Raw genomic sequence first — 17,519 nt, forward strand, 5'->3', positions numbered from 1 at the left:
TTTTTTTTTTTTTTTTTTTTTTTTTTTTTTTTTTTTTGGTTCTGCACCTTATCCCTACCTTTGTCTATGTTTGGTGTCCCTAAGTCTAGATTCTCTCCTATTTAGTTTCTCTAGTTAAATATAGTTTTCATTCCATTGACTCTTGAGGAGATTATCACCTGGCTGGACAGGGTGTGGAAATGGAGATATGGGGATGTAAACTTTACAGAAATTCTGTTTTCAGCTCCCTTCCTCACACTCATCTTCCACTGTACCTGGGGCTTCTAATTCCTATGCTTTTCTGAAATTTTAAAGATGGTCTGTAATAGTGTAAGGTTATAATTTTTTTTCGATCTGGCTAAGAGCCAGAAGCAGCTGTTTCCCCAATTTACATTATTAATTACCCCCACAGATTAGCATACACTCATCTACAAATGAGCTTCTGTAAACAGAAATTTCACTCAGATTTATTCCTCACTCATTGTAAGTTCAAAAGAGACATCTGTTTTTCCCTGAATATTCTCTGTGTAAATGGTCCCCAATTTCTTCTTTTTTAGAACAAGTAGAATAAATATTGTAGAAATATGTGAATGCTGAGGAGCTTCCACCATCAGTCTTTCAGCTATTCATTTAGAATATAACTTTGGAAGCACCAAAAATCCAAAACTAAAGATAAATCAGTGAAAAAAAAAACAGACACAAATCTCTATATTATGTAGCTCACATTTTCATGGTGGGAAGATAATAAACAGATAAATATGTAATATGTCAGGTAATTGTTAAAAAAAATCTTAGAGAATTAAGTCTTCTTGTTAAGTCTTAGTTCCTCTCTTAGCAAGAAAAGTCCCAAGATATTTATGTTCAATATTTAGAAAATGTTAAATATTGTAGTCAGCACATGCTTGTAATCCCAGTGTCTTGAGAGGCTAAGGCAGGAGGATCACAAGTTCAAGGCCAGCCTTAGCAGATAAGCAGCAATTTAGCAAGGCCCTGTCTCAAAATATAAAAAGACTGGGGATGTAGTTCAGTGGTAAGGTACTCCTGGGTTTAATCCCCAGTGAAAAAAGAAAATGTTACATACATTTATAGGAAATTTGACTATTTCTACTTAGTTGAGAAGTATATTTTAAATTTTATGGTTATTTCTTCCTTAAGCAAATAAATAAATCTGTTTGCACCTAGAGGTGAGATACATTTAGGGATTTTTTTGTTTTTGTTATGTTTTATGGTATTAAGGATCAAACTCAGTCTCTCATGCATGCTAGGCAAGTGCTCTACCATTGAGCTATATCACCAGCCCTTTTTATTTTTTATTTTGAGACAAGTTCTCATCAAGTTGCCCAGGTTAGCTTCAAACTTACCAGGCTCTGGCCTCAGTCTCATGAGTAGCTGGAATTACAAGCCTGTGCCACCAAGCCTGGATGGGATATGTTCAAGTTTGTGCTAAACACTGTTTAAGAAATGCCCCAGGAGGAGTGGGGAGGGATTTGTGGCTCAGCACTAGAACAATCACCTAGCACATGCAAGGCACTGGGGGTTCGATCCTCAGCACCACTAAAAATAAACAAATGAAATAAAGATATTGTGCCCAACTATAATTAAAAAAATTTAAAAAAAAAAGAAATGCCCCACTGAGTTAGGTGGTACATGCCTGTAATCCCAGTGGCTCAGAGGGCTGAGGCAGGAGGACCAGGAGTTCAAAGCCTGCCTCAGCAATGGCAAGGAGCTAAGCAACTCAGTGAGACCCTATCTCTAAATAAAATACAAAATAGGGCTGGGGATGTGGCTTGGTGGTTGAGTGCCCCTGAGTTCAATCCCCGGTATCCAAAAAAAGAAAGAAAAAAGAAATGGCCCCTTCAATTAAAATTTAATGTTATCCCAGTAATTGTGCTACATGTTACAGTTCAGCTATGCAAGTTTATGCTGTGAAAGCATAGGGCAGAAACTAGCAGTCTTGTTTCTCACCAATAATAAATCAATAAGCAGACATTAACTTTCCAATGAGATTTTCAAATCTGCTAGTATTTTGATGAAGTAGGCTAATATTCAAAAAATTTTGAAACCTATTGATTTGACAGAGTTATTTATGTCAGTTCTTATATATCAGTAATTACCGTTGGTATTTCACAATATTATTGCTCCTTCTGGTGCTGCTAATTGAGAGTTTTTGTTATTACTTTAGAACAGTTTTATTTCTCAAAGAAACAGTTTGCACTTGAAGTATAGCAAATTTTGCTAGGTCAGCATCTCTCAAGCAAATCTCCTATATTTCTTCTGAAATGCCTTCAGAATAGAGAGGCACAGAGATTTTATTCTGGGCCTTGCCTGCATATGTAAATTTAACTATAACAGCAATGGTACATACAGAATTCATAGGACATAGAGACATTGGCTTCCATTTGCTAAGGACTTAATATGTGTTGCTGCTCAGTACTATTTTTTATTTTTGTTGTCTTGTTCATTCTTATCTTAACCCTATGAGTTGTTTAATTATCTTCATTTTACAGATGAGAAACTGTGTCTCTAGCAATTACTTTTTTCAAAGTCATACTGTTAATAAATAGCAAAGCTAGTAATCAAAGCCAGTATTAAGTAACCCTGTTATTATCCTCATTCTGTGAATGAGGAAACAGAGCTCTAAGAATAAATAACTTACCTCAGTATATTAGTGAGTCGAGATTTAAATTGAGTCAGGCAGGCTTCAGAACCTATTCTTTTAACCACTGCTGCCTCTCTCGTTTTTTAGTATTCTATCAGTCATTGAATTTGGCTTCAAAGCTAAATAAATAAAGGTGATGAAGATGTTCCTTTCAGTCATTTTGTCAAGTTAAAATTCTTCTAGGAAGCTGAGATTGTGGCTCAGTGGCAGAGCACTTGCCTCCACGTATGAGGAGTACCACATAAAAATAAATATATGAAATGAAGGTATTGTGTTTATCTACAACTATAAAAATATATTTTTTAATTATTCTAAAAGATTTTTATGCAACTAGAAGCTCTTGTCATACTAGAAGCTAATGCATATGAAATAAATTAATACATATGAAATAAGCTAATTTGAGAAACCAGGTAATTTTAAGAAATGTCACAGACACAAAAAGTACAGGTTTAAAAAAAAATATGTAAGTAAAAAGACTAGAACATGCCCTATCAGGGAGGATGTCAAATGATCACTGCTCTTAAAATTGTTGCTGCTGCTGTTAAAGCCATCAGCCAAAGAGGTAGTCATTTAAGCAATCTTGTGACATTGAGCATGTTGAACATAATGTGGAGATGTGAGCCAGGCGTGGGCGCACGTGCGTGCACACACTCACACAGCCAAAATGGAAGAGATGGGCATAAAACAACCTAAAATTTAATTTGTATTGCTGTGACTGTTCTTTTTTTTTTTTTAAGATTTGCATTTAAGAGAAATTAGGCCCAAAATAAACAATAAATAACCTGTAAATTATGTTATATATAATTTGTCTAGGGCTTTTTCCTCTGAATATTCACACTGAAGTTTTATAGTCAGATTCAGATTTCACCTACATTCAGAATACTAAATATGGAAAAACAACCTTGTTCACTTGTCTATTTCTATATTTTTTTATCTGCCTTTTCCACTAGAATGTGTCAATTTTAAATGTTCAGCACTGTATCCCCAGCTCCTAGAGCAACGCTTGGCACTTAAATTCTTGAAACATGAATAAAACAATTCTAGACTATTCTCTATGCTGAAGCCTGAGTAATCACTAAAATAAATTTGGTTTTCGTGCTTAGAGCCAGCAAATGACTCCATGTTGCCCTAGAGTGAAACCCAAATTCTCTTCTTAAAATATCACATGAACTGTAATGAAAGTGCCTTTGCTTTTAAATATCTAGCCCCAAGCTAGACATTTTGAACCAGATAATTCTTTGGGGGATATTGGTATTGTCCTGTGTATTGTGGGAAGTTAGTTCTATCCACTTCCCCTAATATTCTCTCAAGCCCCCATTATGACAACCAAAAATGTCTCCAGATATTGCCAAATATTCCCTGGGAAACAAAACCACTCTTAGTTGAAAACCTATCATTCCCCATTCACACTCTAACTACAATAAAATTAATTTCAATTCCTTGAGAGTGTAAATCTTTGTTTTGCCTTCGGATTTTTACACATACTGTACCCTCTACCTGGAACACTGACACGCCCAGATTCACTTCATCCTCCTTAATATCTCAGCTTAAGTATTTCTTTGGCTGTCTTCAGTTACCTTAAGGTGGCCCTGCTTTATTTTACCCCAGCACCCTATATTTCCTCTTTCATAATACTTATCTCACTGTTTTTTATAACTTGCTTAATTGCCTCTCTTTCCTGCTAAACTGTAAAGAATAGACAGGGATTATATTTCCAGAATCTAGCATAATGCCTAGCATACAGTGGAAGTTCAGTTTACATTTTTGAATGAATACAAATGACAGTATTTTCTATTATGAAATCTTAGGGCATCAAATTAGGTACTTACTTATAATAATGGTTTCCAACCCACTTATTATTGTCAAATCTGAATCAGATTCATATACCTCCAAGAATGAATCTCAATAGAGTCTGGAATTCCACCAATCTTCTGAGACAAAAGTTTTACAAACTATTATTAAATGTGCTTAGAACTGATCATTTTGTGTCAGATGTACTTCTATAGGAATCCAGATGAACTAATTAAATTAGTCACTTTCTTTTAAAGATTTGCACTTGATATTGGGCCTAACTCCCCTTGACTCAAGTAATCTATAGTTGAATAGTAGCAATCTACAGTATACAGCTATTTAGGTCTAGAATTATAACAAAGCTATACATTACACTGAGCTCTGCCAAAGCTAATTAACAGGGTACTGAATACCCAGTGTTGAAATATACTATAACACCTCTATAATCAAACAGTGTGGTACTGGTGTGTGAGTAGAGGAACAGAACAGAAAATTCATAGTTAGACCCAAATATGTATGGATGCTTAGTATGCAACAAGGGTACATCTTAGATCACTAAAGTAAAAACGGACTTTTTAATTAAATAGTGCTGGAACAACTAAGTGATATATATATATGAGAGATAAATTAATACATTTCTCATACCATGCACAAGAGTAAACTCCAAATGGAGTAGGGATCCAAATATAAAAAATGAAATTATACAAAAACATTGAAATCATACAAATAATAGTGAAAATATGAGTGACTTCATCTTTGACTTTGGTGAAGGGAAAGGCTTTTTAAGATCTAAATCTAGAAAAATAGAAGAAAAGATTGATAAATATAAATGCAACATGACCAAAAAGCACTAGAAACAAAATCAAAGACAACTAATAAGTTGAAAGGAAATATTCGTAACATACCCTGAAATCACAGTTAACAAAAACAGACAAATGAGATGGTATCAAATGAACAGCTTCTACATAGCAAAGGAAATAATTAACAGTGTGAAAAGACAGCCCACAGAACAGGAAAAAATGTACATAAGCCATACTCTGATAAAGGGTTAATATCCAAAATATGTAAGGGACTCAACTCTGTAGCAAAAAAATATCCCAACTAAAAATTAGGCAAAGAATGTTGCTGTATAGTTGGCACCTAGAAGTCCCCCAAAGGCCCATGTATCATAGGCCTAGGCCTCAGCTTACCACTATTGGGAAATGGTGGAGACTATTTTTCATATATAATTTCTTTATCTTTTTAATTTATGTATTTTTTTAATGTGGTGCTGGGTATCGAACCCAGTGCCTCATGTGTGCTAGGCAAGCACTCTACCACTGAGCCACAACCCCAGCTCTGATGAAACTTTTAAGAGGAGGGCCTAGTGGAAGGTCTTTGAGTCATTGCAGGTATATTCTTCTTTTTTTTTTCTTTTTTATTTATATATGACAGGAATGCATTACAATTCTTATTACACATATAGAGCACAATTTTTCATATTTTTGGTTGTAGACACAGTATATTCACAACAATTCGTGTCTTCATACCTGAACTTTGGATAATAATGATCGTCACATTCCACCATCATTAATAACCCCATGCCCCCTCCCTTCCCCTCCAACCCCCTTACCCTATCTAGAGTTCGTCTATTCCTCCCATGCTCCCGCTCCCTATCCCACTATGAACCAGCCTCCTTATATCAAAGAAAACATTCAGCATTTGGTTTTTTGGGATTGACTTACTTCACTTAGCATTATCTTCTCTAACTCCATTCATTTACCTTCAAATGCCATGATTTTATTCTCTTTTATTGCTGAATAATATTCCATTGTGTATATACACCACATTTTTTTTATCCATTCATCTATTGAAGGGCTTCTAGGTTGGTTCCATAGTTTAGCTATTATGCTGCTATAAACATTGATGTGGCTGTGTCCCTGTAGTATGCTGTTTTTAAGTCCTTTGGTTATAGATCGAGGAGAGTGATACCTGGGTCAAAAGGTGGTTCCCTTCCCAATTTTCCAAGAAATCTCCATACTGCTTTCCAGATTGGCTGCACCAATTTACAGTCCCACCAGCAGTGTATGAGTGTACCTTTCCCCCACATCCTCGCCAACACTTATTGTTGTTTGTCTTCATAATAGCTGCCATTCTGACTGGAGTAAGATGAAATCTTAGAGTTGGGGGTGTATGCTTAAAGGGGAGAGTAAGACCCCCCTGCTTTTTCCTCATTCTCTTTTTGGCTTTCTGGCCATGCAATGGGCAATTCTGTTCCACTGTGCACTTTCACCATGGTGTGCTATTTCCTATAGGACCAAAGCAATGAGGCCAATCAATCATGGACTGAAACCTCAAACTTGGAAAAGAAGAAACCTTTTCTCTTTATAATCTCAGGTATTTGAGTAACAGAAAGCTGACTGACACAGACCTGAACAGACATTTCTCAAAAGAAGATGTACACGTGGCCAAAAGATACATGAAAAAATGCCCAGCATCACTAATTATTAGAAAAATGCAAATTAAAACCATAATGAGATTTTGTACCTGTTATAATGGCTTTTTTCAAAAAGATGAAACATAACAAGTATTGGCAAGGATATAGAGAAAAGGGAACACTTATACATTGTTAACAGGAAGGTAAATTAGTACAGTCATTATGGAAAATTGTATGACAGTTCTTCAGAAAGCTAAACACAAGCCTAGGGGTATAGATGTATGTGGTAGAGTGCTTGCCTAGCATGCACATGGCCCTGGTTTTCATCCCCCCACAAAGAAAAGCAGCAAATTCAAAATTGAATTATCATATGATAGAATAATTCTATTTCTGGATATATCCAAAGGAACTGAAATCACTATTGAAGGGATATCTGCACTTCCATGCTCACTGTGGCACTATTCACAACATCCAAGATATAGAAACAAACTAATTATCTATCAAAAATTAGTAGATAAATAATTAAACTATGGAACCAACCTAGATGCCCTACAACAGATGAATGGATAAAGAAACTGTGGTACATATACACAAGGGAATATTACTCAGCCATAAAGAAGAATGGAATTATGGCATTTGCCTCTAAATGGATGGAACTTTAGACTATCATGCTAAGTGCAATAAGTCAATCTCAAAAAAACAAAAGTCTAATGTTGTCTCTGATATGCAGATGCTAACTCACAGGAAGGTGGGTGGGTAGGGAAGAATAGAAGTTCAGTGGATTAGACAAAGGGGAATGAATGAAGGGAAGGGAGGGGGGATATAAATAGGAAAGACAGTAGAATGAATCTAACTTAACTTTCATACACACACACACACACACACACACACACAAATATACACACACCATAGTGAATCTCCACATCATGTACAGCCCCAAGAATGGGATCCTAATTAGAATAAGATATACTCCATGTATGTATAATATGTCAGAATATAATCTGTTGTCATGTATACCTAAAAATAACAAATTTTAAATAGACAAAAAAAATGGGTGGATAAAGAAAATGTGGAATACTATTCAGCCTTCAAAAACAACATAGACATTTGGGTTGTTGGGATTGGCTAACATCACTTAGCATTATCTTCTCTAACTCCATCCATTTACCTGCAAATGCCATGATTTTATTCTCTTTTATTGCTGAGTAATATTCCATTGTGTATATATACCACATTTTTTTAATCCACTCATCTGTTGAAGTGCATCTAGGTTGGTTCCACAGTTTAGCTTTTGTGAATTGTGCTGCTATAAACATTGAATATAAGGAAGCTGATTCTTAGTGGGATAGGGAGAGGGAGCATGAGAGGAATAGACAAACTCTAGATAGGGCAAAGGGGTTGGAGGGGAAGGGAGGGGGCATGGGGTAATTAATGATGATGGAATGTGATGAGCATTCTTATCCAAAGTACAGGTATGAAGACACGAACTGGTGTGAATATACTATGTATACAACCAGAGATATGAAAAATTGTGCTCTATGTATGTAGTAAGACTTGTAATGCATTCTGATGTCATTAAATAAATAAAAATAGACAAATCTAAAGCACATTACAGAAATATAAATACAACATGATTTTACTCACATATGGAATCTAAAAAGTTGAACTAGAAGTACAGTAAAATGATGGTTAACAGAGACTGCAGGTGGCAAGTGGGAAAAGAGAGAATGGAGAATCGTTAATCAAAGAGGACAAATTTTCAGATAAAAGAAATACATTTTGAGATCCACTGCACAGAAGCTTGACAACAAAATAACCAAGAGGATAACATGACACGTCAATTAGCTTAATTTAATCATTCCACATTATATACATATATCAAACATTACATTGGATCCCATCAACATGTATACTTAAGATTTGTCAATCTAAAATAATAATAATAATTTTTTAAATCTACCCCTTGTTAAATTTTAGCATAATGTCAAAGAAGAATGTCCACAATTATCTGAAATGGTTATTAAAACATCTTTCACTTCTCCAGCTTATATGTGTATGTATGTGGAGAGAGACTAGACTTTATATAGTTATTTATACATACATAATTTGACTTTCCTCATCTACTTTAACTTAAAACAATTTATTGCAACATATTGAATACAGAGGTAGATATGAGTCTATTTTAAAAGTGTAAAACAATGACACTTTTCTTCTGAAATTTTGTTTTGAAAAATGATCTTTTCATAAAAATATGTTCTTAGATGTCAACATGTAATATGCTTATTATTGTTATTTTAATTGAATCAGTAAACAAAAATTTTAAGGAAAAATATTCTCAATAAATATCACAGCCCCTTATATTTAAGGGACACCACCCCACCAAACCCATTACTCTTCTCAAGTTATCTTGAAAGAACACAGGAGCCCATCTAAGGGAAATCCTAGTGAACTAAACTGAAATGAACTGAGTAACAAAATATAGAGAATTGGATTATAATCAATAGAATAAAATAAGTAAATAAGTAAGGGGAAAGAAACAGTTCCTTCTTCCAGTAGGATTCTAATTAATAAGTTAGAAAGAGAAATTGAAAGTCATTATCAAACAAACACTACAATAATAATTGTTACAAACAAGATCCATTGATAATTACTAAAATTAATGAGCAGAAATTTGAGGACAAATAGGATTTGCTTAGTTTCAAAAGTGTCTCCAAGATATTAAAGATATTTATAGTCAAAAAACCTGGCAGAGGCCAGACATGATGGTGCACACCTGTAATCTCAACAGTTTGGTAGGCTGAGGCAGGAGGATCACAAGTCCAGGGATAGCCTGGACAACTTAGCAATACCCTATCTTAAATGAAAAATAAAAAAGGGAAGGGCTGGGGATGTAGCTCAGTGGTAGAGTCCCTCCAGGTTCAACCCAAATCACAAAAGAAAGAAACCTGGCAGAACTTTAACTCCAACCAAGTGAACAAGGATAACCTCACCAGTAACAAAACATAACAACATTAAGAACTCTGTATAGTAAGATCCTCAAAAAAGGATCCAACCCTTTTTTTGTTGTGTTCCTGCCCAGAAAAGTTTCAGATCATCAGAAAACATCATATTTGAGAGACATTAAGAAAACCCAAATTGAGAGACATTCAGTAAAATAATTGATCAGTACCCTTCAAAAATATCAAGGCTATAGAGCTGGGGTTGTGGCTCAGTGGTAGAGCCCTCACCTAGCATGTGTGAGGCCCTAGCTTCGATCCTCAACACCACATAAAAATAAACAAATAAAGGTATTGTGTCCAACTACAACTAAAAAATATTTATAAAAATGTATTAAGGATGTAAAAAGAGTGAGTGAGGATCTCTTACAGATAAAGAGGAGTCTAAGGAGAAATAACTAAATACCATTAGGGTCCTGGATAGAATCCTGGAAAGAAAAGGTCATCATGAAAAAACTAAAATTTGGATAACATCTTTAGATAATATTATTGCACAACTCTTTATCTAGTGGTTTTGATAATTATACTATAGTTATATAAGACACTAATAATAAAGGAAGCTGGGTGAGGAAACTCTGTGTACTACTTTTGCAACATTTCTGAAAGTCTAAAATTAGTAGAAAGTACAAAGTTAAAAAATAAATAAAAGTCCTATTGCCAAAAGTATTCCAAACTGGAAAATTACTGAGTCTGAAGCAGAACTAAGCCTAGGCGCTATTCTTAGCTTCTAGTTCCAGAGTGAAGATCAGAATCAGAACTCAGGGACAAGAGAAAGTATTCACCGTGAGTCTCCAGGTCCCTAGAAATTTTAAAAAGCAGATTAACTTAATTGTTGAAAATTGTGCTGATTAGGAAATCAGTGTGGCAGTGGTGAGGGAGAAGAACTACCAATAGAGTGATGAAAAGGAGACACGGCATAAGAGCATGAAAGCAGGTCTGAGGGAAGGACAGTTGTACCTCTAGAAGTTAAATTACAAATGCTAGTTGTGTAAACAAGGAGGGGTACCACTGAGCCACATCCCCAGCCAGATTTTTGTACTTTTTTAGAGACAAAACAAAAGAGCTGGGATGTAGCTCAGTGGTACAGCCACAGTGTCTCACTGAGTTGCTTAACACCCCTCACTTTTGCTGAGGCTGGCTTTGAACTCTCGATCCTCCTGCCTCAGCCTCCCAAGCTGCTGGGATTACAGGTATGTGCCATGGCACCCAGCTAAAACTAACCTTTTTTAATGAAAGATTAGTTTAATCCTGTCACAGTTATTCATTTGAAGTGGAAGATGGTCTATGGAGTTTGAAGGCTGACAACTTTTAACACAGCCCAGCAGATTTGCTACCACTCAATCCCTTTGATGATATTTATGATAAATTTTACATTTTCTCGGAGACGACACTTAAAAAAAAGATTTTGTATACAAGGCTGTGACCTCCAATCTTTTGTCTAAAACCCTACCAGCATTCCTCTTTGTTTCTTCTTCCAAAGGAAAAACATAAAATTTATTTAATATCTTCTTCCAAAGAATTAATGCAACTCTAGTCAAGTCAGATATATTTGGTATAAAGTTGTATTAATAAATATTTAGTGATTTAAAATAAGGAAGGAAACTTAAGATGGAAAAATATTAATATATAAGAAAGATAATAGCTAAAAATAAATTTTAGACAAGTCATTTTGAAAATAAGAATTTACCAAGGAGAAAGATTTTTACCTGCTGATTTATTGGGGATAGACTACTTCTAAACCATTTCCAAGAAATTGTAATAATAAAGACTGTATGTGGGTAGACATGATAACTGTCTTAAAGCTATAGAGGATACTTAATAAATCTGTGATTAAGCACTGGTACAGTAAGAGGCTTTTAAAAATCTACATTTCTAGACTTGTTAGGTTTTTTCATTTTGTTTTATTTTTGTGTGTGTAGTACTGGGGATTGAAACCACAGTCTCATCAATGATAGGCAAGTGCTGTACCACTGAGCTACATCCCAGCTGTTTTGTTTTGTTTTGTTGTTCGAGACAAGGTCTCACAGCCTCATCAATGCTAGGCAAGTGCTCCACCACTGAGTTACACCCCAGCCCTTTTTGTTGTTGTTGTTTTGTTTGAGACAAGATCTCACCAATTTGCCTAGGCTGGCCTTGAACTTGGAATCTCCTGCCTCAGCCTCCTGAGTAGCAGGGATTACAGGCATAAATCTAGCCAGACTTGGTTTTATACATAGGAGAAGTTGTGGATAATATCATTAGACAATTTTGGGAAGTATGAATGCTTTTGATAGATTGTATGTACATGCACATACTACATAGCTACTTTGAAATGTCTGGTAAATAACCTTTTTTGAGTCACATTGCAAATCTTAAGAAGATGTCAAATGGTTTTTCTACCTGAATTTTACAAAGGAATCAAGACTTTACATTTGGAATGCCAAAGAAATATTTAAAATTAAAATAGAAGTAGGCACCAAAGATACAACTTTAACATTGATCTTTGTTAAAATGAAACTATTCAGCCAAGTATACAAACAATTTTTATCTTTAAAGTGATAACCCCATTACTTTGAGTAAAGGGTAAATCATAGCTTATTTGCTGAGCTGCGCTTAGCCCTGACATATGGATTCAGTTGAAGCCATATATGATGACAATTCATATTGATTTTGCTGTTTGTTTTTTCATCAAGTGGAAATTTGTATCTTTGTAGACAGTAACCTCTGATATTCACTGTTTATTGAGAGGACAGATCAATTGCTGACAAGGTTTTCCTTTGGGTTTCTTTACATTGTCTTTAAAATATGTTGATAAAGTAGTGACTGATCTGTCTGAAGAAAAGAGTAGAAAATTTTTTAAATACAGTCTCTGATTTCCAGTTTCCATATTGTGCTTAGACTTCATTGCTTCACTCACAAGCAGTTCCTATCTTTGACTTTATATACGAAGCAACATTGCCTGAATTGTTCAATTGTTCATTTTTTTATGTTTAATGAGAAGGATTTCAGGTGCTTAAAATTTTTTTACTTTTCCAGCATGCATTGAGGAGCTAAGAAGACCATACTCATAATCAGGAGCCTTTTCAAAGCACAACTCTATAGTAGATGACTGTTGTCCAAGAGATGATTAAAAAACTGGAGTTCCAGTGGTATATCCATGAATTCCACTGAGACAAGTTTTAATTGCCTGTAAGAACAAATCTAGGAACTAAAAAAAAAAAAAAAAACAGCATGTATGGAACTCTCAGATGGAAGTGACGAGCAAGGAGGAGAGTAGAGATAACTATGCTGACAGCGGCTGACATTACTACTTACTATGAGAGCGCCATGCCAAATTCTTTCCATACATCAAACTGAATTTCCCCTGCCAATGGCATATTTTCTACACAGTCCCATCATTTTTTCTTGGTAGTTAATGATCCATAAAAGTGTTCTAGATTAAAATCACCCTCAGTACTTGCTCTTGAGGCAAAAGGAACAACCAACAGATATAGAGTGAATTTTTTGCACATTTAAAACAAAAAAACAGAGCCTAAAGCTCCAGGTTCCAGCCAGTCAGCCCAGCCTCTAGATGTTAAGACTCATACATTTTTTAAGTTCTTTGAATTTAAGACCGCATCTAACAAAAATTTCACCCCTTTTCTGCTCCCTTTTATCAAATTCTGATATTCTTTGTTTCTGTGTTTGGGTTCTCAGAAAATATTTAATGATAATTTTAAAATCTGAATTACTTTATTTTGTGAGACTTAGTTTATAACACAATTGGAATCACAAAAAAATGACATAAGCATATGTATTTGTTGAGACTAACATGATTTTTCTCTATCTTGTTCCTAATGTTTTGTTACAAGATTAGATTTACTGTACCACTCTGCAGAGTAAATAAATGTTAGTGATATTAATGTACATCTTGACTCTCATTCTTGCTTCCTATTTTCCTATTTCTTATGATCCAGAAAGAAAATTTAATTTTTACTTACAAATTTTAATTTGGGGTTGTGATATCCTATGTGTACAAGAGAACTATCATATGAGATTTTTGATCTTACATAAATCAGGCAGTTGAGTTAGCAGCTTTCATTTATACTTGAAAAGGTAAAGAAAATGGAGAGAGAAAAGACAGAGAATGATCATGTAATAACTGTAGCTATTGCTTTTGCCACTGATAAGCCTGTTTGCATTCTCATCTTCCATTTGTAGGTGGTTGCCTATCACTATTGCCAAGCAGATAATGCCTATACCTGCCTGGTACCAGAATTTGTCCACAATGTTGCTGCCCTGCTCTGCCGCTCACCTCAGCTGACAGCTTATCGGGAGCAGCTTCTTCGGGAGCCTCACCTGCAGAGCATGCTGAGCCTTCGATCCTGTGTTCAAGACCCCATGGCCTCCTTTCGGAGAGGAGTCCTGGAGCCCCTGGAGAATCTCCACAAAGGTATAGATGAGGTCCAAGGAGATGAAAGGAGCCCCAGGTCACCTGGTCACACTATAAAAATGATTGTTTTTATCACATTAACAAAACTAAATGTTCCATAGCTAATGTCCTACAACATATAGTTAAGAAATAGAAGATTTTACTTGAAAAAAAAACAGTTCCTACAAGAAGTGCTACTTCCTTTAAAAAATTTTTATTTTGATTCCCAAACTTAATTCATTTTCCTTATACTAATGATAGTAGAGCTTCCAATCCTGTTTGTGAAGTTAAAATAAATCAGTAAAATTTGTGGCTCCAACTCAAGTGTTGTAGAGTTTCTATGGTTAGAAACTCTCCAGTCTTCATGTAATATTTTTATTACCCCATCAGTTCAGGTAAAGCATTCATGATTGTACAACCTTGTGTTTATACTAGAAATCACTGAATTATACAGTATGAAAGATATTTAAAAGGTATAAGGATATTCCATGGTCCATAAATTATATCAGGAAAGGTATTTTTTAAATAAAAACAAAATTAAATGGACTCTATCTCCCATTCATTGGAGGTCTTTCCTACCTTTTTCCTCTGCAGCTCTAGTGCCCTCCAGAGCCTGACAGCCATCTCCTTAAAGAGAGTACATGACTTCCCATGTGTCTCTTCCTTATATTTTTTACACTGTGTTCTCAGTGCTAGAAGCCAAAGAAAAGGATTTGAGTAAGCATGAGATCCTGAACGATCCTGTTTATTCCCAAAAGACTTTTATATCTTTCTCAAAGGTTTTGAATACTGTAAGAAAAAGTGTTCATAATTTCTATTCTCCTGGCCATCATCTTTAGTTCAACTCTGATGCTGATTACTTAGACCTCAAATTTTTTTCTTCTTAAATCCAATAACCTTTATTTCTATTACCTCTCTTCTGCCTATTAGCTTAATCACACCCTGGAATTTTTCCACAAATATTTAAAGCATATTTCCTATACATTCACTCAATTTCTAATCCTGTTAATTCTGCCTTCATTGTTTCTCACATTTATTTTTCTCAATTTGTTCCTACTATTATTACCCCCAAGAGCTATTTAGCTACCAATAATATTGTATCATTATTACCCCTTCCTGGTATTCTCTGGCTTAGTACTTCTTTCACATCATAACACACTTATAAAATTATAAAAATTTGTATAGCAGACTGGGATAAAAATTCATGACTACTTATAGCTGAACATAGCAGCCCTCAATCTATAACTATGCCAAGCTATGCATACCCTAAGGACTAAAGCAATTCCTTTTTTTTTTTTTTTTTTAGACTGGGTCTTACTGTTTTGCCCAAGCTTGTCTCAATCTCTTGGTCTCAAGTGATCCCCCTGTCTCAGGCTTACAAGTTGCTGGGACTATTACCAGCACATGCCTCCATACCAACTAAGGGATTCATTTCTAAGTATACTTCCCATTCATTCAAGGCCTACCTGATGGAGGAGTTCTTCCTCAGTCTCTCTAGTTTTCTAGAATTTATGTACTGCTTTCAGATAAAGCTTCATAAAATATTGCTCTGATTACTTAATTTTCCCAGCTCAAAATCCAATCCTAGCGACCTGGGAGGCTGAGGCAAGAGAATCGCAAATTCAAAACCAGCCTCAGCAACTTAGTAGAGGCCCTAAACAACTTAGCAAGACCCCATCTCAAAATTTTAAAAAAATTACTGGGGATGTATCTCAGTGGTAAAACACCCCTGGGTTCAATCCCCAGTACCCCAAAAAAAAAAAAAAAACAATGATTCCCTGTTGCCTACTGAATATAACTTCTAGCTCCAGAGCGCTTGATGGTCTGGATCCAGCCTACTTTCCAGCCTTATTTTTTGGTTTTAGCCTTATGAACCTTATGCTTACATGTAAACTAAAATATTTACTATTCCTTAAATACTTCCCTACATTTTCTTTCTCCATATATACACTTAGTGTTTCCTTTGCTTAATATGCCTTCTCATCACATCTCTTGACTTTAAGAATTCTGTCCACCTTTTTATTTAATTATTATTTTTTTGCGTTCTTTTTTATTAATTTTTTTATTTTATATGATAGCGGAATGCATAACAATTCTTATTACACATATAGAACACAAATTTTTCATATCTCTGGTTGTATACAAAGTATATTCACACCAATTTATGTCTTCATACATGTNACCCCTCTGCCCTATGTAGAGTTTGTCTATTCCTCCCACGCTCCCTCTCCCTACCCCACTATGAGTCAGCCTCCTTATATCAGAGAAAACATCTTGGTTTTTTGGGATTGGCTAACTTCACTTAGCATTATCTTCTCTAACTCCACCCATTTACCTTCAAATGCCATGATTTTATTCTCTTTTATTGCTAAGTAATATTCCATTGTGTATATATGCCACATTTTTTTAATCCATTCTTCTACTGAAGGGCATCTAGATTGGTTTCACAGTTTAGCTATTGTGAATTGTGCTGCTATCACTATTGATGTGGCTGTGTCCCTGTAGTATGCTGTTTTTAAGTCCTTTGGGTATAGACAAAGGAGAGGGATAATTGGGTCAAATGGTGGTTCCTTTCCCAGTTTTCCAAGGAATCTCCATACTGCTTTCCATATTAGCTGCACCAATTTGTAGTCCCACCAGCAGTGTATGAGTGTGCCTTTCTCCCTACATCTTCACCAGCACTTATTATTGTTTTTCTTCATAATAGCTGTCATTCTGACTAGAGTGAGATGAAATCTTAGAGTAGTTTTGATTTGCATTTCTCTAATTGCTAGCAGTGATGAACATTTTTTTCATATATTTGTTGATTGATTGTTTTATCATCTTCTGAGAAGTGTCTGTTCAGGTCTTCGGCCCTTTTTTTTTTTTTTTTACTTTTATTTGTTTTAAATAGTTACACATGACAGTACAATGACCTTGACATATCATACATTTGAATCAGATGGGATATAATATCTCATTTTTCTGAGTAAACAGGTTTCAGAATCACATTGGTCATGCATTCACATATATATACACAGTAATGTTTATTTATTTTTTAGTTGTAGTTGCAAACGATACCTTTATTTATATGTGGTGCTGAGGATTGAACCCAGGGCCTCGCACATGCTAGGCGAGCACTCTACCACTGAGCCACAACTCCAGCCCCCTTGGCCCATTATTGATTGGGTTAAAATTTTGGTCTTTAGCATTTTGAGTTCTATATATACCCTAGAGATTAGTCTCTGATGTATGAGGGGTAAAAATTTGCTCCCAAGATGTAGGCTCTCTATTCACATGCTACCCCCA

The 17,519-nt window shown here is 35.2% G+C and overlaps 1 protein-coding gene across 8 annotated transcripts in view; it reads left to right on the forward strand.

Annotated features, from left to right (window-relative positions):
- Tanc2 (tetratricopeptide repeat, ankyrin repeat and coiled-coil containing 2) overlaps window positions 1-17,519 on the forward strand; it is a 429,902-nt gene that overhangs the window by 325,219 nt on the left and 87,164 nt on the right. For all 8 annotated transcript variants that reach the window (XM_048798117.1, XM_048798120.1, XM_048798121.1 and 5 more), the window contains one exon: window positions 14,021-14,252. In XM_048798117.1, the coding sequence (XP_048654074.1) occupies window positions 14,021-14,252 (232 nt within the window). The remainder of the gene's footprint in view (window positions 1-14,020; window positions 14,253-17,519) is intronic.

The sequence above is a fragment of the Marmota marmota genome, unplaced genomic scaffold, assembly GCF_001458135.2.
Source record: "Marmota marmota marmota unplaced genomic scaffold, marMar, whole genome shotgun sequence".
NCBI classification, from domain to species: Eukaryota; Metazoa; Chordata; class Mammalia; order Rodentia; family Sciuridae; genus Marmota; species Marmota marmota.